Source organism: Heterodontus francisci, chromosome 21 (assembly GCF_036365525.1).
Source record: "Heterodontus francisci isolate sHetFra1 chromosome 21, sHetFra1.hap1, whole genome shotgun sequence".
Lineage (NCBI taxonomy): Eukaryota > Metazoa > Chordata > Chondrichthyes > Heterodontiformes > Heterodontidae > Heterodontus > Heterodontus francisci.
Genome location: NC_090391.1, coordinates 17,331,919 through 17,354,538, shown reverse-complemented (window position 1 = coordinate 17,354,538; position 22,620 = coordinate 17,331,919). Strand labels below are relative to the sequence as shown.

The 22,620-nt window shown below is 44.5% G+C and overlaps 1 protein-coding gene and 1 non-coding gene across 2 annotated transcripts; one reads left to right on the top strand and one right to left on the bottom strand.

The window, feature by feature from the left end:
- Window positions 1-1,655: 1,655 nt before the first annotated feature.
- Window positions 1,656-2,012, bottom strand: LOC137381190 (histone H2A.J-like; the record flags this gene model as incomplete). The annotated part of the gene is made up of 1 exon (XM_068053571.1): window positions 1,656-2,012. A coding segment is annotated over one exon (357 nt), but the record flags the coding sequence as incomplete, so codon positions are not given.
- Window positions 2,013-20,220: 18,208 nt separating this feature from the next.
- Window positions 20,221-20,292, top strand: trnam-cau (transfer RNA methionine (anticodon CAU)). Its single transcript has one exon. It is a non-coding gene; the product is annotated as a tRNA-Met (tRNA).
- Window positions 20,293-22,620: the final 2,328 nt, after the last annotated feature.

Sequence of the window (22,620 nt, the reverse complement as noted above, 5' to 3'; positions counted from 1 at the left end):
CCCTTTGCAAACTCATTGTGTCCTCCTCACAACTTGCTTTCCCACCTATCTTTGTATCCCCAGCAAATTTGATTACAATGCACTCGATCCCTTCATCCAAGTTATTAGTATAGATTGTAAGTAGTTGAGGCCCCAACACCAATCCCTGTGGCACCCCACTAATTAGTTTGCCAACCTGAAAAATGACCCATTTAACCCAATTCTCTGTTTCTTGTTAGTTAGCCAATCCTCTATCCGTGCTAATATATTACACCTGAACACCATGAACTCTTATCTTGTGTTGTAACCTTTTACATGGCACTTTATCGAACGCCTTTAAAATCCAAATACACTACATCTACTGGTTTCCCTTCATCTTCCCTGCTTGTTACATCCTAAAAAAACTCTAATAATTTTGTCAAACATGGTTTCCCTTTCATAAATCCATGTTGACTCTGCATGATTGTACTTTAATTTTCTGAATGTTCTGCTATCACTTACTTAATCATGGATTCCAGCATTTTCCCAATGACAGACATTAGGCTAGCAGGCCTATCATTACCTGCTTTTTGAATAGGGGTTTTACATTTGTGGATTAATATCCACTGGCACTGTTCCAGAATCTCGTGAATTGACGAAGATTACAACCAACGCATCCACTATGGCTGGAGCCATTTCTTTTAAACTCTGGGATGCAGGCCATCAGGTCTAGGGGATCTGTCAGATTTTCGTCCCATTAGTTTTCCTCATACATTTTTTCCAGCGACAATGATCGTTTCAAGTTCCTTCCCTCCTTTTCCCCTTGATTTTATACTATTCTTTGGATGCTTTTAGTGTTTTCTACCATGAAGACTGAGTTAAAATACTTGTTCAAAGTCTCTGCCATTTCCTTGTTTCTCATTGGACCAACCATTCAACCTAAATCGACAGCCGCTGTTTAAAATATTTCCTCGATACTTCTCACCGAGTGACAGCAATAGTTGTTGTTCGCATAACTGCCCACATCCCTACTGCCCGGCTCTATTTCCTCTATTCACTGTTCAAGAACAACAAACAGTCTGAAACTAAAGCTAAACCAGGAACGTGCATTACAGGTTTGAGGACAGAAAACAACAATGATTTTCAATAGCAGATTCTTCCCGTTCTGTCTCCCTTACCTTGTCCACACACAACCCGAGAATGGCCTCTTCCTTCCTGCACTTACTCTGTTCCAGAAGCAGATTCTCATTGAGAAGCGGCGCTCAGATCACCGGAGAGAAAAAAAGAATTCAAACTGTCTCAATGAAAAACAGACCAGAATTGACCCAGAAACTTCCATTATTAAATTAATTCATCAGCACCAAACCACTTATCATTAATGCACCGAGAGGGTCTCCAAATTTATGAAATTGAAGGTGGCGGCATTTATTAAATTGTTGATTGACATCATGTAGTTCAGTTCTTCATTTAATTGGGGGGAGGGGCGGGGGGAGGGTGCAGGGGGATGTGTGAGCAGAGGAGCAGAGCGAAATCCAGAGAGGGAACGGAAAACACACCTGGACAGATGTGAAACTGGTCAATGCACCATTACAATAACTCCATCTCTGACTCCCTCCTGACAGTAACCAGTCCTTTCACAGAGACTGTGGGTGGCTCTGAAAAAAGTCTTTGGTTTATTAGATGACATTTTGGCCGCTTTACTTTTTCTGGGATCTCTGAGCGCTGGTTTTCTTGGGTAGCAGCACGGCCTGGATATTAGGCAGCACACTGCCCTGAGCGATGGCCTCCCTTCCCAGCAGCTTGTTGAGCTCGTCGTCGTTGCGGACGGCCAGTTGCAGGTGTCTAGGGATGATGCGGCTCTTCTTGTTGTCCCGGGCCACGTTACCGGCCAGCTCGAGGATTTCAGTGGTTAGATACTCGAGCACAGCAGCCAGATAGACCGGGGCTCCGGCACCCACACGCTCAGCATAGTTGCCCTTTCTCAGGAGCCTGTGAACACGGCCCACCGGGAACTGCAGTCCAGCCCGGGAGGAGTGAGACTTGGCCTTGGCCCTGGCCCGAGCTTTCCCGCTGGTCTTTTCCTCTTCCTCTTTTCCCCCAAAATATACTTTATTCATAAAAATCTGTAAAAAATACAGTACAAAACAGTTCAAAATAACACCAAGTTGACATCCCAAAAAGTGCAAAGGAAATCAGTTTTCTTTGATGCAGGAGTGAGTTTCCTCACAACCCTTCCATTTTACAGCAAACCCATATTCAGTGTATACAGCCCGAGGGGTTTCCCATGGGTCCAGCCCCTCAGTTCACTTTGGTGGGAGAACCTTACACAGTGTTTATACCTCATTGAGACTTTGCAGTGGCTGCCCCTCTTCCAGACACTTATTTTAAATTTCCAAAGTATACTTTATTCATAAAAAACTATAAAAAAGTAGATTACCAAACAGTTCCAAAAAGCACAAAGTCGAAAAATACAAGGAGTGCAAATGAGATTAGTTTCTTTCAATACAGGAGTGAGTTGCCTCACAACCCTTCCATTTCATTTTACATGCTACGTACATTTTACAGCAAACCAAATATTTTCTGGATACAGTTGAGGGGTTTCCCATTGGTCCAGCCCCTCCGTTCACTTTGCTGGGGGGACCTTACACTGTGATCTTTCCACATTGAGCCTTTGCTGCGGCTGCCCCAAGCTTTAGTGCGTCCCTCAGCACGTAGTCCTGGACCTTGGAATGTGCCAGTCCGCAACATTCGGTCCTGGACAACTCTTTGCGCTGGAAGACCAGAAAGTTTCGGGCAGACCAAAGGGTGTCTTTCACCAAATTGATAGTTCTCCAGCAGCAGTCGATGTTTGTTTCGGAGTTCGTCCCTGGGAACAGCCCTCAGAGCACAGAGTCCTGTGTTACAGAGGTGCTTGGGATGAACCTCGACAAAAACCACTGCATCTCTTTCCACACCTGCTTTGCAAAGACACATTCCAGAACGAGGATGGGCAACTGTCTCTTCCCCACCACAGCCACTTCGAGGGCATCGTGCAGAGGGGGTGTGACTCCGGGCGTGCAGGAAGGATCTGACGGGGAGGGCTCTTCTCACCACCAGCCAAGCTACATCTTGGTGCTTGTTTGAAAGTTCTGGTGATGAGGCATTCCGCCAAATGACTTTGGCAGTCTGCTCATGCCACAATCTCACAAATACTTTCACAAAGAATGCTGAAATCCGCTGACATTGGTCCCTCTGGGCTGGGATGGTAGTGGTGGAGGTTGCTGATTGGTCACTCTGTTACTGCATCTCATGATGTGGTTCATGTTTCCAATCCCAGAGCTGCTTAATTCACCAATCCGGAGATTCCACACTGAATAACGGCGGAAAATAACGGCGCTAAATTGTCAGACTCCAACCGATTTTTTAAATTTGAAAAGCCGGCTAATATATCTGTAAAACAAGGAGCAGCTTCAATATAGAATATCGCATTAACAGGCAATTTCATTTTACAGCAAAAAAATTTAAAATCTTTCTCCTCTTGTATTATTCTACACTTTGTCACAAGTTCCAGATACACTTTTACAATCCGGTATCTATTCGGGTTTATTCTCCGTCCTTTTTGAAACAGTCTGGAAGCGGAGGCAGAAAGTCTCATTCACAGCATTCTGCAAGCTGACACATTTCAGATCAATCTTTGTCAAGATACCGCATCACTGATTCTAGATTGAACCTATTTGTGGGAGACAAAAGCGGAGAGAAGATTTTTACTGTCAGGTGTTGAAATGTGAGACGGAGGGTTCCTACAACAGCGGGGTTTCCAGATAATGTACTTATTAATTATTGAGGCCGAGCTTCAACAAGGGAAACAAGTGACAGAACTGATCTGTCAGCTTTTATTAACGAGATACAGGAAAGGGGTCGAATATGAACGCGTCTGAGATCCAAGCGCACTTGGGGTCAGTGATCAGTAATTAATTTACACGGCATTATTAAGTAGAGACACAAAGATCTCAACAGTGAAAGTGAATCACCCAGAATCCATGGGGTTAAAACAGAGATCACAAAGGCAATTAGAAAGTTCCAGACTCTTCATAAAAAAAACCAAATCGATACCACTGAGATGATGTAGCTTTTTCAGAGAGATTGTGGGTGGCTCTTAAAAGAGCCGTTGTGTTTGGGATGTTTTTCAGTCCATTGTGCAGTTTTACTTGGAGCTGGTGTACTTGGTCACCGCCTTTGTCCCTTCCGACACGGCGTGCTTGGCCAACTCCCCGGGCAGCAGCAGGCGCACGGCGGTCTGGATCTCCCGGGAGCTGATGGTGCTGCGCTTGTTGTAATGGGCCAGGCGGGAAGCCTCACCCGCGATGCGCTCGAAAATATCGTTCACAAACGAGTTCATGATGCTCATGGCCTTGGAGGAGATGCCGGTGTCGGGGTGAACCTGCTTCATCACTTTGTAGATGTAGATGGAGGAACTCTCCTTCCTCGACTTTCTCCGCCTCTTGCCGCCCTTTGCTGATGGTTTATTTAAGGCTTTCTTGGCGCCCTTCTTCGCAGCTGTTTTCTTCTCTTCTTTTTTTTTTATTTCCAAAATATGCTTTATTCATAAACATCTGTAAAAATTACAATGCCAAACAGTTTGCAAACAGCACCAAAAATACAAACATTGCCAGGGAGATCAGTTTCCTTCAATACTGTCATGAGTTTCTTCCCAACCCTTCCGTTTCAAAATTGTCATGTCAATTACAGTTTTACATTTACACCAATTGAGAATATTAACGATACAGTTCGAGGGGTTTCCCATGGATCCAGCCCCTCAGTCCAGCTTGGTGAGGGAACCTTACACTGTGGTCTTTCCCCATTGAGCCTTTGCTGCGGCTGCCCCAAGCTTTAGTGCGTCCCTCAGCATGTGGTCCTGGACCTTGGAATGTGCCAGTCTGCAACATTCGGTGGTGGACAACTCTTTGCGCTGAAAGACCAGCAAGTTTCGGGCAGACCAAAGGGCGTCTTTCACCGAATTGATAGTCCTCCAGCAGCAGTTGATGTTTGTCTCGGTGTGCGTCCCTGGGAACAGCCCGTCGAGCACAGACTCCTGTGTTACAGAGCTGCTTGGGATGAACCTTGACAAAAACCACTGCATCTCTTTCCACACCTGCTTTGCAAAGGCACATTCCAGGATGAGGTGGGCGACTGTCTCTTCCCCACCACAGCCAACGCGGGGGCACTGTGCGGAGGGGGCGAGACTTCGGGTGTGCATGAAGGATCTGACGGGAGGGCCCTTCTCACCACCAGCCAAGCTACGTCTTGGTGCTTATTTGAAAGTTCTGGTGATGAGGCATTCGCCAAATGACTTTGACGGTCTGCTCGGGGAACCATCCGACATGATCCACCGTTTCCTTTTCCCGTAGGGCCTTGAGGACATTCCGTGCAGACCACTGCCTGATGGACTGGTGGTCAAAGGTGTTTTCCCGCAGAAACTGCTCCACGAAGGATAGGTGGTACGGCACCGCCCAACTGCATGGAGCGTTCCGCGGCAATGTGACCAGGCCCATCCTTCGCAACACCGGGGACAGGTGGAACCTCAGCACGTAGTGACACTTGGAGTTTGCGTACTGGGGATCTACACACAGCTTGATGCAGCCACACACGAAGGTGGTCATCAGGATGAGGGCCACGTTGGGTACATTTTTCCCGCCCTTGTCCAGAGATTTGAACATCGTATCCCTCCGGACCCGGTCCATTTTGGATCCCCAGACGAAGCGGAAAATGGCTCGGGTGACTGCCACGGCGCAGGAGTGGGGTATGGGCCAGACCTGCGCCACGTCGAGCAACAACGTGAGCGCCTCGCACCTGATGACCAGGTTCTTACCCACAATGGAGAGAGATCGCTGCCCCCACATGCCCAACTTTTGTCGTACCTTGGCTACTCACTCCTCCCATGTTTTGGTGCACGCCCCGGCCCTTCCGAACCATATCCCCAGCACCTTCAGGTAGTCTGACCTGACGGTGAAGGGGACAAAGGATCGGTCAGCCCAGTTGCCAAAGAACATGGCCTCGCTCTTGCCGTGGTTAACTTTGGCTCCCGAGGCCAGTTCGAACTGGTCGCAGATGCTCATCAGTCTGCGCACGGACAGCGGATCCAAGCAGAAAACGGCAACGTCATCCATGTACAGGGAGGTTTTGACCTGAGTGCCTCCGCTGCCTGGGATTGTCACCCCTCTTATGCTCGCATCCTTCCTAATAGACTCAGCAAAGGGTTCAATACAGCAAAGAAACAAGACCGGGGACATAGGGCAGCCCTGTCTGACTCCAGATTTGATCGGGAAACTTTCAGATTCCCACCCGTTGATTGAGACTGCGCTACTGATGTTTGTGTAGAGCAGTTGGATCCAATTGAAGATTCCCTCCCCAAACCCCATTTTGGAAAGCACGTCCATCATGTAGGTGTGCGATATCCTGTCAAAAGCCTTCTCCTGGTCCAGGCTGATGAGGCAGGTGTCCACCCTCCTGTCCCGTACGTAGGCGATCGTATCCCTGAGTAGCGCGAGACTATCAGAGATCTTCCTGCCGGGTACAGTACAGGTCTGATCGGGGTGAATCACCAACTCCAGAGCAGACTTGACTCGACTGGCTATGACTTTGGACAGAATCTTGTAATCAAATTTAAGCAGTGAGATGGGCCGCCAATTTCTGATTTCTGCCCTCTCCCCCTTCTGCTTGTAAATCAGGGTGATGATGCCTTCTCTTCAGGCATTTTCAGATTCAATTTCAGACACAGAAATAAACCAAACCCCTTCCGAGTGCGGATTAAATAGACAATCCCACAGCTCTATGCTAATGAGGGATGGGAGAAAGTTAAGATTGTGATTGGGCGATTGGCAATGATGTCACAACGGTTTTATATTGTAATACTACAATTGGTCTCTTCAGCCATCCAATCAGATTTAACATCTACAAACCAATCACTAACTCCTTCACTGCATTCAGGAATTCCATTTCCCAAAGTCTCTCTCCAGTCCCAGTTTCTATTGGAAAATCCACCGGGAAATGTGTCCTGGCTGCGAGGGTCCCTTATTCTCAGCAGTTTCTCACATTCCGGCCTCTCTAAGTTGAGCCACTTTTTTGGGTGCTCGGGAGGGAAAGAGTCGCCTTCAGATTGACACTTTGGTTGGCTCAAGAAGACTGAGGACACCAACACCTCACCTGCCTCATCGTCGGGGAGACTGTCAACACTGTTCTTCCCCACTGTATGATCCGGGACCGGTCATCCATTCAATCTGTTACGGGTCGTTTGTCTTTTCTGTCTGTTTAGCTTATGCATTACCATAATTAAACTGTTCATATATAAACTGCTACTTCTTAATATTATATTTAAACTGTTGCTTCTTAATAAACTATTATGAGCTTGACATTATGAGCTCGACCCGCTTCTTTGTGTATCTGTGAACACAGAACCTAAATCTTACAATTCCTTCCCAGGGAATATTTTATTCAAAAAGAGACTTTTTGCACACACTGGAAATCTGGATAATAACAGAAGATTCTGGAAACACTCAGCACTTCCCGCAGCATCTGTGGAGAGAGGAAGGTAGGAGCAACGTTTCAGGTTTATTGAAGGGTCGCAGAACTGGACCATTAACCCGAGCTTCACTTCTCCACAGTTGTTTCCGGACTGGCTGAGTGTTTTCAGTATTTTAGCTTTTATCTTTCTGTATTTCATCGCTTTCTATTTTAACTGTTTGCTGTGAAACTTTCAGCATTCTGCTCAGTCCTTTGTGTAGTCATGTTTTCTTTATTTGAAGTAATGTAAATACTATCCTGAAAAAACAGACAGAAATACTGGTCAATGGTAAATACTGGTAAAATATAACAGGGCACATTTACAATCATCGGATCAATGAAGACAACCTTTATTACGAATCAATTATCTTTATTTTCAATATAAATATATGAAGCAATATCAGTGTAGCACTTACAGACAAAAATCTATTACCTCACATTACCTGCTTCTTTAACCCTGACAGACCATGTCAATTTCTGCCCCTATGTTGCATTTCTCACTTTTAGCTAGAAAACGTCAGCAATTTGTGAAATAGTGCAGTTTACAGATCAGACAGTCAGACACAACCTGCAATAATTGTTAAGCTTTTGTTGGACAGATGGGATTTAGAAATACTAAGAAACAAGACGAGCTGTTATTGCATTTCGTTAGCCCAAACGTTAGTGATGACCCTGTGCCAAATAAGTGAGCCTGTTGTCCCGTACCTTAGAGTAAGAATCATTCTTTATCTGTGGCAATCTGTCAGTTTCCGTTACTGAAAGAGAATGTGGAATTCATGCTGCCGTCAGTCAGTCTCTAATTCTGTATGTGAGCTTAGGATTCAGACACTGCCAATAAGTCTCTGTTGCAGTATGTAACTGTGTGATTCATTCTGTATCAGTCAGCCTCTGGTACTGTGTGTGAGAGTAGGATTGCTGTTGTACCTCTCTGCCACTGTAAACCTTTGAATCTGGGCTCATTTAACATCTGTCAGTCTCTGGTACTGCCTATGAGTGTGGGTTTTATTCAGTATCTGTCAGTTTCTGGTACTGCCTATGAGTGTGAGTTTTGTTCAGTGTCTGTCAGTCTCTGGTAATCTATGTGTGGGATGCATTCAGAAATCATTAATCTCTGGGATAGTTTGTAGTTCAGAATTCATCCGACACACAATGACATAGAATTTACAACACAGAGACAAGCTATTCTGCCCAAGTGCTGGTGGTTCCACATGAGCCTCCTCCCACCTTACCTCCTCTAACTGTATCTGCAAATCCCTCAAATCTTTTCTGCCTCATATTTAATTTATCATTCATTTAATTTGATGTTAAATGTAACAATTCTCATCAACCCAAGTGCTGCATGTTCCAGATTCGAACCAGGTCCAAAGCAGGGTAAAGAAGTTTCTCCTGAATTAATTATTTGATTTATTCCTGACTATTTCATATTTACAGCTTTTGACTCCACCACAAATGGGAAATATCTCTACCTCTGCCCGATCAAATCCTTTCATATAATTCAGTGCTTCTATTAGGTGATCATTCAGCTTCCTCTTTTCCAAACAAATGAGACCAGACTTGTTCAGTATTTAGAACTCCTGTGGAACACGTAGCTCAGTTTGCAGTAATGGAATAAATACTGTATCTCAGTCTGAAACTGTATGCGATTTTCGATAGTGATGTCTCGGAACGTGTTTTTGGGATCCTTAGGGGGGAGGGGGAGCAGCCCCAAGTTGTGGTCCACATAGGCACCAACGACATAGGTAGGAAGAGAGATGGGGATTTAAGGCAGAAATTCAGGGAGCTAGGGTGGAAGCTTAGAGCGAGAACAAACAGAGTTTTTATCTCTGGGTTGTTGCCCGTGCCACGTGATAGCGAAGCGAGGAATAGGGAGAGAGAGGAGTTGAACACATGGCTGCAGGGATGGTGTAGGAGGGAGGGTTTTGGTTTCCTGGATAATTGGGGCTCTTTCTGGGGTAGGTGGGACCTCTACAAACAGGATGGTCTTCACCTGAACCAGAGGGGTACCAATATCCTGGGGGGGAGATTTGCTAGTGCTCTTCGGGGGGGGGGGGGTTTCAACTAATTCAGCAGGGGAATGGGAACCTAAATTGTAGTTCCAGTGTACAGGATGTTGAGAGTAGTGAGGTCAGGGATAAGGTTACAAGGACGCAAGAGGGCACTGGCAAGCAAGAACCTGGTTTAAAGTGTGTCTACTTCAACGCCAGGAGCATCCGGAATAAGGTGGGTGAGCTTGCAGCATGGGTTGGTACCTGGGATCTCGATGTAGTGGCCATTTTGGAGACATGGCGAGAGCAGGGGCAGGAATGGATGTTGTAGGTTCCGGGATTTAGATGTTTCAGTAAGAACAGAGAAGATGGTAAAAGAGGGGGGGGGGGGGGTGTGGCATTGTTAATCAAGGAGAGTATTGCAGCGACAGAAAGGACGTTTGAGGACTCGTCTACTGAGGTAGTATGGGCCAAGGTTACAAAAAGGAGAGGTGAGGTCACCCTGTTGGGAGTCTTTTATAGACCTCCAAAGAGTTCCAGAGATGTAGAGGAAAGGATAGCGAAGATGATTCTCGACAGGGGCGAGAGTAACAGGGTAGTTGTTATGGGGAACTTTAACTTTCCAAATATCGACTGGAAATACTATAGTTTGAGTACTTTAGATGGGTCAGTTTTTGTCCAGTGTGTGCAGGAGGGTTTTCTGACACAGTATGTAGACAGGCCAACCAGAGGCGATGCCACATTGGATTTGGTACTGGGTAATGAACCCGGCCAGGTGTTAGATTTAGATGTAGGTGAGCACTTTGGTGATAGTGATCACAACTCGGTTAGGTTTACCTTAGCGATGGGCAGGGACAGGTATATACCGCAGGGCAAGAATTATAGCTGGGGGAAAGGAAATTATGATGCGATTAGGCAAGATTTAGGATGCATAGGATGGGGAAGGAAACTGCAGGGGATGGGAACAATCGAAATGTGGAGCTTATTCAAGGAGCAGCTACTGTGTGTCCTTGATAAGTATGTACCTGTGAGGCAGAGAGGAAGTTGTCGAGCGAGGGAGCCGTGGTTTACTAAAGAAGTTGAAGCGCATGTCAAGAGGAAGAAGAAGGCTTATGTTCGGATGAGACGTGAAGGCTCAGTTAGGGCGCTTGAGAGTTACAAGCTAGCCAGGAAGGATCTAAAGGGAGAGCAAAGAAGAGCAAGGAGAGGACACGAGAAGTCATTGGCGGATAGGATCAGGGAAAACCCTAAGGGTTTCTATAGGTATATCAGGAATCAAAGAATGACTAGAGTTAGATTAGGGCCAATCAAGGATAGTAGTGGGAAGTTGTGTGTGGAATCAGAGGAGATAGGGGAAGCGTTAAATGAATATTTTTCATCAGTATTTACAGTAGAGAAAGAAAATGTTGTCAAGGAGAATACTGAGATTCAGGCGACTAGGCTAGATGGGATTGAGGTTCACAAGGAGGAGGTGTTAGCAATTTTGGAGAGTGTGAAAATGGATAAGTCCCCTGGGCCAGATGGGATTTATCCGAGGATTCTCTGGGAAGCTAGGGAGGAGATTGCAGAGCCTTTGTCCTTGATCTTTATGTCGTCATTGTCGACAGGAATAGTGCTGGAAGACTGGAGGATAGCAAATGTTGTCCCCTTGTTCAAGAAGGGGAGTAGAGACAGCCCTGGTAATTATAGACCGGTGAACCTTACCTCGGTTGTGGGTAAAATGTTGGAAAAGGTTATAAGAGACAGGATTTATAATCATCTTGAAAAGGATAAGTTCATTAGCGATAGTCAGCACGGTTTTGTGACGGGTAGGTCGTGCCTCACAAATCGTATTGAGTTTTTCGAGAAGGTGACCAAACAGGTGGATGAGGGTAAAGCAGTGGATGTGGTGTATATGGATTTGAGTAAGGTGTTTGATAAGGTTCCCCACGGTAGGCTATTGCAGAAAATACGGAAGTATGGGGTTGAAAGTGATTAAGAGCTTTGGATCAGAAATTGGCTAGCTGAAAGAAGACAGAGGGTGGTGGTTGATGGCAAATGTTCATCCTGGAGTTTAGTTACTAGTGGTGTACCGCAAGGATCTGTTTTGGGGCCACTGCTGGTCGTCATTTTTATAAATGACCTGGATGAGGGTGTAGAAGGGTGGGTTAGTAAATTTGCGGATGACGCAAAGGTTGGTTGAGTTGTGGATAGTGCCGAAGGATGTTGTAGGGTACAGAGGGACATAGATAGGCTGCAGAGCTGGGCTGAGAGATGGCAAATGGAGTTTAATGCGGAAAAGTGTGAGGTGATTCACTTTGGAAGGAGTAACAGGAATGCAGAGTACTGGGCGAATGGGAAGATTCTTGGTATTGTAGATGAACAGAGAGATCTTGGTGTCCAGGTACATAAATCCCTGAAAATTGCTACCCAGGTTAATAGGGCTGTTAAGAAGGCATATGGTGTGTTAGCTGTTATTAGTAGGGGGATCGAGTTTCGGAGCCACGAGGTCATGCTGCAGCTGTACAAAACTCTGGTGAGACCGCACCTGGAGTATTGCGTGCAGTTCTGGTCACCGCATTTTCGGAAGGATGTGGAAGCTTTGGAAAGGGTGCAGAGGAGATTTACTAGGATGTTGCCTGGTATGGAGGGAAGGTCTTACGAGGAAAGGCTGAGGGACTTGAGGTTGTTTTCGTTGGAGAGAAGGAGGAGGAGAGCTGACTTAATAGAGACATATAAGATAATCAGAGGGTTAGATAGGGTGGATAGTGAGCGTCTTTATCCTCGGATGGTGATGACAAACACGAGGAGACATAGCTTTCAGTTGAGGGGTGATAGATATAGGACAGATGTCAGAGGTAGTTTCTTTACTCAGAGAGTAGTAGGGGCGTGGAACGCCCTGCCTGCAGCAGTAGTAGACTCACCAATTTTAAGGAAATTTAAGTGGTCATTGGATAGACATATGGATGAAAATGGAATAGTGTAGGTCAGATGGTTTCACAGGTCGGCGCAACATCGAAGGCTGAAGGGCCTGGACTGCGCTGTAATGTTCTAATTCTAAAAAAGAAAAATAGGTATGTAATGTGTAGCTCAGGCTACAATAAATAATTGAGACAGTGTCTTTCATTCGAACACTATAGATTTATGGCATGCTATGTTATCTGTACTTCAGTCTGTTCTAATGGAATATATAATGTTATTTCTCAGTCTGATACAGCTTGTTTATTCATTCACAGGATGTTGACATCGCTGGCAAGGTCAGTATTTATTGCCCATCAGTAATTACTCTTACAATTATGCTGAGTGGTTTACTGGGCCATTTCAGAGGACAGTTAAGATTGAATCACATTCCTGTGGGTCTGGAATCACTTATCGGCCAGACTGGGTCAGAATGGCAGATTTCCTTCTCTTAAGGACATTCCTGGATCTGATGGATTTTCTTGCAACAATCTAGTAGTTCCAAGGTCACTAGTATTGATACTAGATTTTTTAATTCCAGATTTTTTTAATTAACTGAAATTAAATTACTCAGATTCTGTCGTAGAATTTGAACTCATGTCTCTGGATCATTAGTCGAGACTTCTGGATTATTAGTCTTGTAGCATAATAACTAAAACAACCTGATATGAGATTTTTTTATACTGGTTTGTAATGTGGAGCTCAGTCTACACAAATGGAATTGATAATCTATTTTCTCTGATAATGTATGAGATGTTTTTGGCTGGTAAATAATCCGTATCTCAGTCTACTGTATTTTTCAATTCCGCAATCTGGAAAGTTCTGCACTGGCATCTAATTTGTGTCTCAGGTTACAATATCTTTCAGCAGCTTTAAATATTTCACTGTAATGAATGTTGGACTTGTATGTAACTTGTATCTTAAGGTACACTATGGGGATGTTTAAACATCCTTCATAATCAATCGATGTGAACTTTGCCTATGGTATTTAATTTAAATGTCAGGGTATTCCATTAGGTTAGATTCTGTGTCATCCAATCAGTACCATGTGCCAATTCTATCTGATATTTAATTGATAGCTAAGTCTGCATTATATTTAGATTGACACATTACATTTTAATCTGCTAGTGGGTGTGATTTTGACCTGGGATTGATGTATCTGACTGTCAGTGGGACTGAATTGGGGTGAAATGGAAACAACTTCTTTCTCTCCTGCTTTGTTTGATTCTTGGATTGAAATGATGTCTCTGGAACGTGGGATCAATGTGGGCCTGACTACTTCTGCAGTCTGACACTGTGGAACTGATGAACCAACTGTGGCTCTGCATTCTGAGTGATAATGTACCTACTGTGTGTCAGAGGAGCTGGCTGCATTGTTCCTTGTGCCTCGAGTGCAGCAACCATCACATTCATCATGATTCCATCAAGTATTTGCCTGGAAGAAGAAAAAGTATATCTTATAACTCAAGAACAGGTGAGGTGTAAAATATCAAAGTGATCAATTTAATCTCTCAACGAATAATCATTAATAATAGCCACAAATGAAAACCAGTGTCAGTGTCTGCCTCCACTGAAGTACTGAAGCTCCCAGCTCCTGCAACACAAGTGTTCTGGGCAGATCCATCCAGACAAAACACTGCACTGGGAACATCCCAACTGCTCTATGCTCCACACATATTTCCAGCCATCCTGCTTTATATGAATGAATGAAAGAAAAATAAAGCCCAATGTGTGCATCCCACAATTCCTTTCTCCCCATACACGTGTTCCACCTCCCCTTAAATGTGTCAATACTATCCGCCGCAGCCTCTCCTTGTGAAAGCAAATTCCAGATTCCACTCACCACTCACTACATAAATAGGGTTTTCAAGAATTCCTCAATGGTTTTATTAATGATGATTTTATATTTTTGGCTCTTGTTTCGGACACCAACACAAGTAGAAACATATCTCCGTGTACCCTATCAAAGCCCTTCACCATTTCCTTACCTTTCTTTCATTTGCTCATAGGTTGTGGGCATCATTGGCCAGGCCAGCATTTATTGTCCGTTCCTTATTGTCCTTGATATCGTGGTGGTGAGCTGCCTTCTTGAACCACTGCAGTCCTTGCTGTGTAGGTACAACCAAAGCGCTGTTTGGAAGGGAGTACCAGGATTTTGACCCAGTGACAGTGAAGGATTGGCAATTTAGTTCCAAGTCAGGATGGTGTGTGGCTTGGAGGGGAACTTTCAGATGGTGGTTTTCCAATGTGTCTGCTGCCCTTGTCCTTTTAGGTGATAGCGGTGGCGGGTTTGGAAGGTACTGTCCAGGAAGCCTTGGTGAGTTGTTGCAGTGCAGCTTGTAGATGGTACACACTGCTGTCACTGTGCATCAGTGGTAATGGGAGTGAATATTTAAGGTGGCGGATGCGATGCCAATCAAGCAGGCTAATTTGTCCTGGATGGCGTCGAGCTTCTTGAGTGTTGTTAAAGCTGCATTCATCCACGCAAGGGGAGAGTATTTGATCACACTTCTGACTTGTGCCTTGTAAATAGTGGGCAGGTATTGGGGAGACAGGAGGTGAGTTACTTGCTGAAGAATTCCTAGCCTCTGACCTGCTCTTACAGCCACAGCATTTATGTGGCTGGTATAATTAAGTTTCTGGTCAATGGTATCCCCAAGATGTTAATAGTGGGGGATTCAGCAATGGCAATGTCATTGAACATCAAGGGGAGATGATTAGATTCTCTCTTGTTTGAGATGGTCATTGCCTGGCATTTATGTGGCACGAATGTTACTTGCCAGGTATCAGCCCAAGCCTGGATGTTGTCCAGGTCTTGCTACATTTGGACACGGGCTGCTTCAGTATCTGAGGAGTCATGAATGGTGCTGAACATTGTGCAATCATCAGCCAACATCCCCACTTCTCGCCTTTTGATGGAGGGAAGGTCATTAATGAAGCAGCTTAAGATGGTTGGTCCTTGGACAATACCCTGAGGAACTACTGCAGTGATGTCCTGGGAGTGAGATGATTGACCTGAACAACCACAGCCATCTTCCTTTATGCTTGGTATTAACTTCCTTTTTTTAAAAAAATGTTTTCCCCCTAATTCCCATTGACTCCAGTTTTGCTAGGGCTCCTTGATGCTATACAAGGTCAATGGCTGCCTTGATGTCAAGGGCAGTCACTCTCACCTCACAATGCAATGTTTCTTGAACCCTAAAATAAAAGCAAAATTCTGCAGATGCTGGAAATCTGAAATAAAAACATAAAATACTGAAAATACCCAGCACGTCAGGCAGCATATGCTGAGAGAGAAGCAGAGTTAATTTCTCAGGTCTGTGGCCTTTCATCTTATATTCTGTTGTATGTAAGATCAGGTTCATTCAGTTTGCAGTAATGGAATGAACACTGTGTCTTCCACTCTGACCATTTGTGAGATTTGTGGAGTGGTGTGTAACATGTAGCTCAGTCTGCAGTCTGGGTACATTATTGAGATTAATTCTGTATTTTACAATCAGGTACTGTTTGTCTGTTCCATCTGACATTGAATTTGTAGTTCAGGCTGCTCTCTTGTGAGAGAGACACAATGCCTTGCAATCTGATAGTGGGTGTGATTTTGGACTGGGATTGATGTATCTACCTGTCAGTGGGACTGAGTTGGGGTGAAATGGAAACAACTTCAGTCTTTCCTGCTCTGTGTGACTGTTGGATTGAGTAAATGTCTCTGGAACTTGGGATCAGTGCCGGTCTGACTACTTCTGCTGTCGGTGATTGTGGAACTGATGTCTCTGCTCTCTGTGAGTGATACTGTACTTACTGTGTGTGAGGAGCTGGCTGCACTTCCCCTTGTGTCGAGGAATCATTACATTTATTTTACTTCCTTCAAGTATTTGCCTGTAGAAAGAAAAAGTATTTATTATAATTCAGGAAGAGATGTGGTAGAAGATACAAAAGTGACCAAAACAATTTTTCAATGAATAATCATTGTGAACAATCACAAAGGAAACCCAGCAATACAAACAGAGTCAGTGTATGATTCCACTGCAGTCCTTCAGCCCCCAGCTACTGCATACCAGGGGCTTTGGCCATTTTACAACAATTTAATGACATCCAGAAACAATCCACTGGGCCATGAATGTGACTGACCGACGGAACAGGGACTTTTACACAGGTCAGATTTCCAGTTCCCGCTCCCATGGTCTAACTGTTCAAGCGAAACCAAACAGACGCTGTTTAAAATGTGTCCTTCACACTTCTCACCTGGTGCCGATAATAGATTCTCTTTGTGTAACTCCCCACATCCTGACTGTCCGCTTCTGTTTCCACACTTCACTGTCCAATAACAACAACTATGGGATGAGGCTGAATCGCTCTCTTTGCGCTGGCGTGGACAGGATGGGCCGAATGGACTCATTGTTTGCCCCAAATTTTCCTTGTTTCTGTTTGCGGAATTGTTGCAGAAATCTGCGCCTGCGCTCCCCTCCCCCAGCCGCCAATGGAGAGATCCAGGTCCCGGGGGAAGGGAGCAAACAGCAGCCCATCGCTTTGGGAGCGTGTCTGCAGATAGACTCAGAGATCAGCATCGAGTCTGGGTCAAGTTCAGGGAGAGGTGGGGGCTGTTTGTAAGAGGCTGAATGGAGCAGGAACTGGTCTCGGAACATGGAGTGAGAGGGGGAAGGGAGAGACCATTCTCGGGCTGTGTGGACAAAGGGATGGAGACAGAATGGGAAGAATTTGTTATTGAAATTCAATGCTGCTTCCTCTCCCCAGACCAGCAGTGAATATTCCTGGTTTAGTTCCAGTCTCAGCCGGTTTGTTGCTATTTGACAGTGAAGAGCGGAAACAGAGCCAGACAGGAAGAGTGTGGGGAGTTATACAAAGAGCATCTGTAAGTCGCCAGGTGAGAACTAAGACAGGCTCATTTTAAACAGGTTAATGCCATGGGAGCAATAAATGGAAATCTGACCAGTGCAAATATCCCTGCTCCATCGGATATTTCCATTCATGGAGCAGTGCAGGGTTTGGGCTCTGTCTACATATCCTTACGTTGTTGTCATAGCGCCCAATACACCAAGGATACAGACCCTGAGTGCTGCAGTACTGCAGTGGAGTCAAACATTTGATAATGTTTGTATCCCTGGGGTTCCTTTGTGGCCGTTCATAATGATTATTAATCGAGACATTAAGCTGATGGTCTTTGTATCTTCCACCTCACCTGTACTTGAGTTGTAAAACATACTTTTGTTTCAACAGGAAAATAAATGAAGAAGCCAGAGTCAATGGGATGTTTCCTCCACCAAGTCACAAGGAAGAGTGTTACCAGCTCCTTCTCACACACAGTCCGTACATTATCACTCACAGAGCGCAGAGACACAGACAGGTCATCAGCTCCACAGTCTCAGACAGCAGAAATAGTTCCAATGACACATTTTCAATCCATCTATCCAACAGAGCAGGAGAGACAGACGTTGTTTCCCTGTTACCATAACTCAGTACCACTGACAGGTGGATACATAAATCCCAGTCCAAATTCTCACCCACTATCAAATTATCAGTGTGTCAATCCCACAATAGAGCAACCTCAGCTACAAATTAAATACACATAGAACTGACACATGGTTCCTGTTTCAAAGTTACAGAATTAACCTCAATAAGATAATCTGAGATTCAAATTAAATACCAGCTCAATATTTACTCACGTTATGATTTTATAAGTTTTAGTATTAATTCCCATAGTGCATCCTGACATATACATTAGATACATAATTATTAATAATTTAGACGTGAATATAGCAGGTATGATAAGTAAATTCGCAGATGACACAAAAATTGGTGATGTTGTCATAGTGAGGAGGAAAGCCTTAGGTTACAGGACAGTATCGATGGGCTGATAAGATGGACGGAGCAGTGACAAATGGAATTTCATCCTGAGAAGTGTGAGGTGATGCACTTTGGGAGGACTAACAAGGCAAGGGAATAGACAATGGATGGTAGCACCCTAGGAAGTACAGAAGGTCCGAGGGGCCTTGGTGTACTTGTCCATAGATCACTGAAGGCAGCAGCACAGGTAGATAAGGTGGTTCGGAAAGCATATGGGGTACTTGTCTTTATTAACGGAGGCATAGCATATAAGAGCAGGGAGGTTATGATGGAGCTGTATAAAACGCTAGTTAGGCCACAGCTGGAGTACTGTGTACAGTTCTGGACACCATACTATAGGAAGGATGTGATTGCACTGGGGAGGGTGCAGAGGAGATTCACCAGGATGTTGCCTGGGCTGGAACATTTCTGCTATGAAGAGAAACTGAAAAGGCTAGGGTTGTTTTCCTTAGAGCAGAGAAGGCTGAGGGGGGACATCATTGAAGTATACAAAATTATGAGGGGCATTGATAGGTTAGATAGGAAGGGACTTCTTCCCTTAGCGGAGGGGTCAATAACCAGGGGGCAAAGATTTAAGGTAAAGGGAAAGAGGTTTAGAGGGGAAGTTGAGGAAATTGTTTTTCACCCAGAGGGTGGTTGGAATCTGAACACACTGCCTGAAGGGGTGGTAGAGGTAGGAACCCTCACAACATTTAAGAAGCATTTAGATGAGCACTTGACACGTCATAGCATACAAGGCTGCGGGCCAAGTGCAGGAAAATGGGATTAGAATACTTTGGTGCTTGATGGCCAGCACAGACACGATGGGCTGAAGGGCCTGTTTCTGTACTGTATAACTCTATGACTCTATATTAGTCTAAGTCTAAAGTGCATTATAAGATTGAGAGAATCTAAAAGATCGTATAACCTGAGATACAAACTGAGATTTCAGTTTAAAACTCACCCGGATTGTGAAACTGAAAGATACAATAGCAATTCAATTTGTATAGACTGAGCTTTGGATCATATTCCAGCCCTCATACAGTATCAGACTGGAAGATACTGTCGCAATTCCATTAGTGCAGACTCAGCTCTACATTACAGAGCAGGGAACATATTTAAACAACCGGGAACACTTTTACACAAGACGGATCATATTTACACAACTGAGAAGATCTTTACCCAACAGGGAACCATTTTACATAATACCAGAGAGCATCTTTACACAACAGCGAATACAGTAAGAAAGAAAAGAAGCAAATTTTTATCGTGCACAGGGAATGTGGGGTGCATTGTGATCTCAGACAGGGAATGTGGGATGGACTGGGATCTCACACAGGGAGTGTGGGTGGACTGGGCTCTCACACAGGGAATGTGGGTTGGACTGGGATCTCACACACAGCCTCATGCTGTCCGAAAGACCCATACAGCCAGTGAAGGACGTTTAATACATAGTCACTGTTGTAGGAAATGCTGCATCCAATTTGCCACTAAGATCAATGTGATAATGAGCAGATAATCACTTGTTTTAGTGACGTTGAGGGATAAATACTGGCCAGGACAAGAGGGAGAGCTTAAAACAGAAAACACTGAAAATATTCTATTACACAGCAGGAAATATCTTTAAAAGAACACAGGGGACATCTTAACAGAGAACACGTTTCCATAAATCATCCGTCTTTCACTGTCTCTTGCTGGTTTGCTCAGTAACTTTCTCTGTCTGTTCCTTTCTGGGTCCTGAAATCTCTTCCTGGTTTTCTGTGTGTCTTTCTCTGCCTGCCTGATTGTCGGTGCTGTTACTCAGTGTCCTTGTGCCATTGTGCAGTGAGGGTGAGTCGGTCAGCGAGTGTGTTGTTGAGTCTGGGTTGTTGGGCAATCTGACAACAATCCTATTTTGTAAAAAAAATTGGGGAACTGAACATATTTCACTAATAGGCAATTGAAATCAAAATCATCAGGTAGCAGAGTGGCGCAGCGGAAGCGTGCTGGGCCCATAACCCAGAGGTCGATGGATCGAAACCATTCTCTGCTATTCATGTTTTGTAGGAACACAAATTGTTTCCTTTGAAAACATCAAGTGTTTATCCACAATCACATCATGCTTCTTCAAACGCTTTATTGCAATCAACTTTTTTCTTCCACTCAACACATCAATCAGCAACAAGTCTCACAAACCACTTTGTTGCGCACAGGAACAGAAGCTGCACCAGCTGCAAACACGTTTCACCCCAGTCTCTCCTCTTTGTCAAACCATTCCTGCAGCGCCTCCTCTCCACCAGCAGATGTAAAACGACGGCAAATGGTCACAGTCAGGAGATGGTGAGTAACAGAAAGTAAAACAATAACACGGAAAACCTTTACTGAACATTGAATTCAATAATTTCCGAGCATGACAGCACCCACCACACACTCCCCCGCCCTCTCCTTTTTATGTGTGCTTATTTTTCCTTTTTTTCTTTTTAATTTACTTATTTTATTTTAGGTTTTTTAGTGTGTTTAGTTTGTTTCTACTGTTTCTGCTTTTTAATTTTTTTAATGCTTGTGCTTGGAGTGCTCTGTGCTTTCCAGTCTATTTACACCCTCTCTGTACTAATGCTTTGTCTTTCAGCACACCATTAACATACGGTTGGCCTTTGTTCCCTGACCTCTGGTCAGTTATTCTCTGTGACCTTGTCCTATCAACACCTTCTCTTTTGTTATCTCTTCCCCCCCACCCCCACCTGCTTTACTTGCTTCAAATCTTTTACATTTCTAATATTTGTCAGTTCTGAAGAAGGGTCACTACCTGAAACGTTAACTCTGTTTCTCTCTCCACAGATGCTGCCAGAGCTGCTGGGTATTTCCAGCATTTCTTGTGTTTATTTCAGACAAGTGCTCTGTTTCTCGATCTCAGTCTCATTGTCTCTCTCTCTCTCTGTCTGTCCCTCACTTTCTGCTTCCTAATAGTCTATTCTTGGGTTTCTGTGTTTTTCTCTCTGTGTCCCATTGTCGATGGTGTTACTCAGCGTCCTTGTAACATTGTGTAGCTAGGCTGAGCCTCCCAACACCTGTGTTGCTGTAATAAAAACAGAAAATGTTGGAAATGCTCAGTAGGTCTGGCGGCATCTGTGGAGAGAGAAACAAAGTTAACGTGAGTTAACGAAACAGACCTGAAATGTTAACTGTTCTCTCTGCACAGATGCTGCCAGACCGACTGAGCATTTCAAGCATTTTCTGTTTATGTTTCAGATTTCCAGTATCCGCAGTATTTTGCTTTTGTACGTGTGTTGCTATGTCTGGGACTGTTTGAGTGCAATGCTATTTCTTTATAAACAGTGTTGAAACAAGCATTTTATCTGGCCAACACACAGCACGAATACACAGCTGGATATAAACAGCAGCCTACAGCAGAGGGCGCAGTGGAATTTATTAACACAAATAATTCACCAGCACATTATTTACTGCTATCCACAATCACAAAACGCTTTGTGTTAACACATTTTACTCTTTATTTACATCAACTTCTTGCTTCCAGTCAACACTTCAATCCGGAACACAGCTTCCAAATCACCTTTATTCACGAACCCGAACACAAGCTGCAAATGCTGCAAACACACACCAGCCGAGATTTTCCCCTTTCTGTCAACACATTCTTGCATCATTGCCTCTCCACCAACAATTGCTGCTAGAATCATAAAATCATAGACTGGCTCCAGCATAGAAGCAGGCCATTCAGCCTGTCGAACCCGTGCTGGCTCTCTGCCAGAGCAACTCACCTCGTCCCACTCCCCAGTCAGTTTAATTTCGAAGGTGGGGAAACTTCTCGAAAGAATAATTCGAGACAACATTAATAGTCCCTTGGACAAATGTGGGTTAATTCAAGAAAGGCAGCATAGATTTCTTAAGGGAAAATCACGTTTAACTGTGCTGCTGGAGTTTGTTTGATGAGGTAACAGAGAGGGTTGATGAGGGCAATGATGTTGATGTGGTGTCCATGGACTTTCAAAAGGTCTGGCAGCATCTGAAAGGTCACTGACCTGAAACGTGAACTTATTTCAGTTTTCCAGCATCTGCAGTATTTTGCTTTTATTGCCTTTCAAAAGGTGTTTGATACAATGCAACACAACAGACTTGTGAGCAAATTTATAACTCATGGAGTAAAAGGGACAGTAGGAACAGGGATATGGATGGCACAGTGGCACAGTGCAGCACTGCAGCCTCACAGCTCCAGCGACCTGGGTTCAATTCTGGGTACTGCCTGTGTGCAGTTTGCAAGTTCTCCCTGTGTCTGCATGGGTTTTCTCTGGGTGTTCCGGTTTCCTCCCACAAGCCAAAAGACTTGCAGGTTGTTAAATAAATTGGCCATTATAAATTGCTCCTA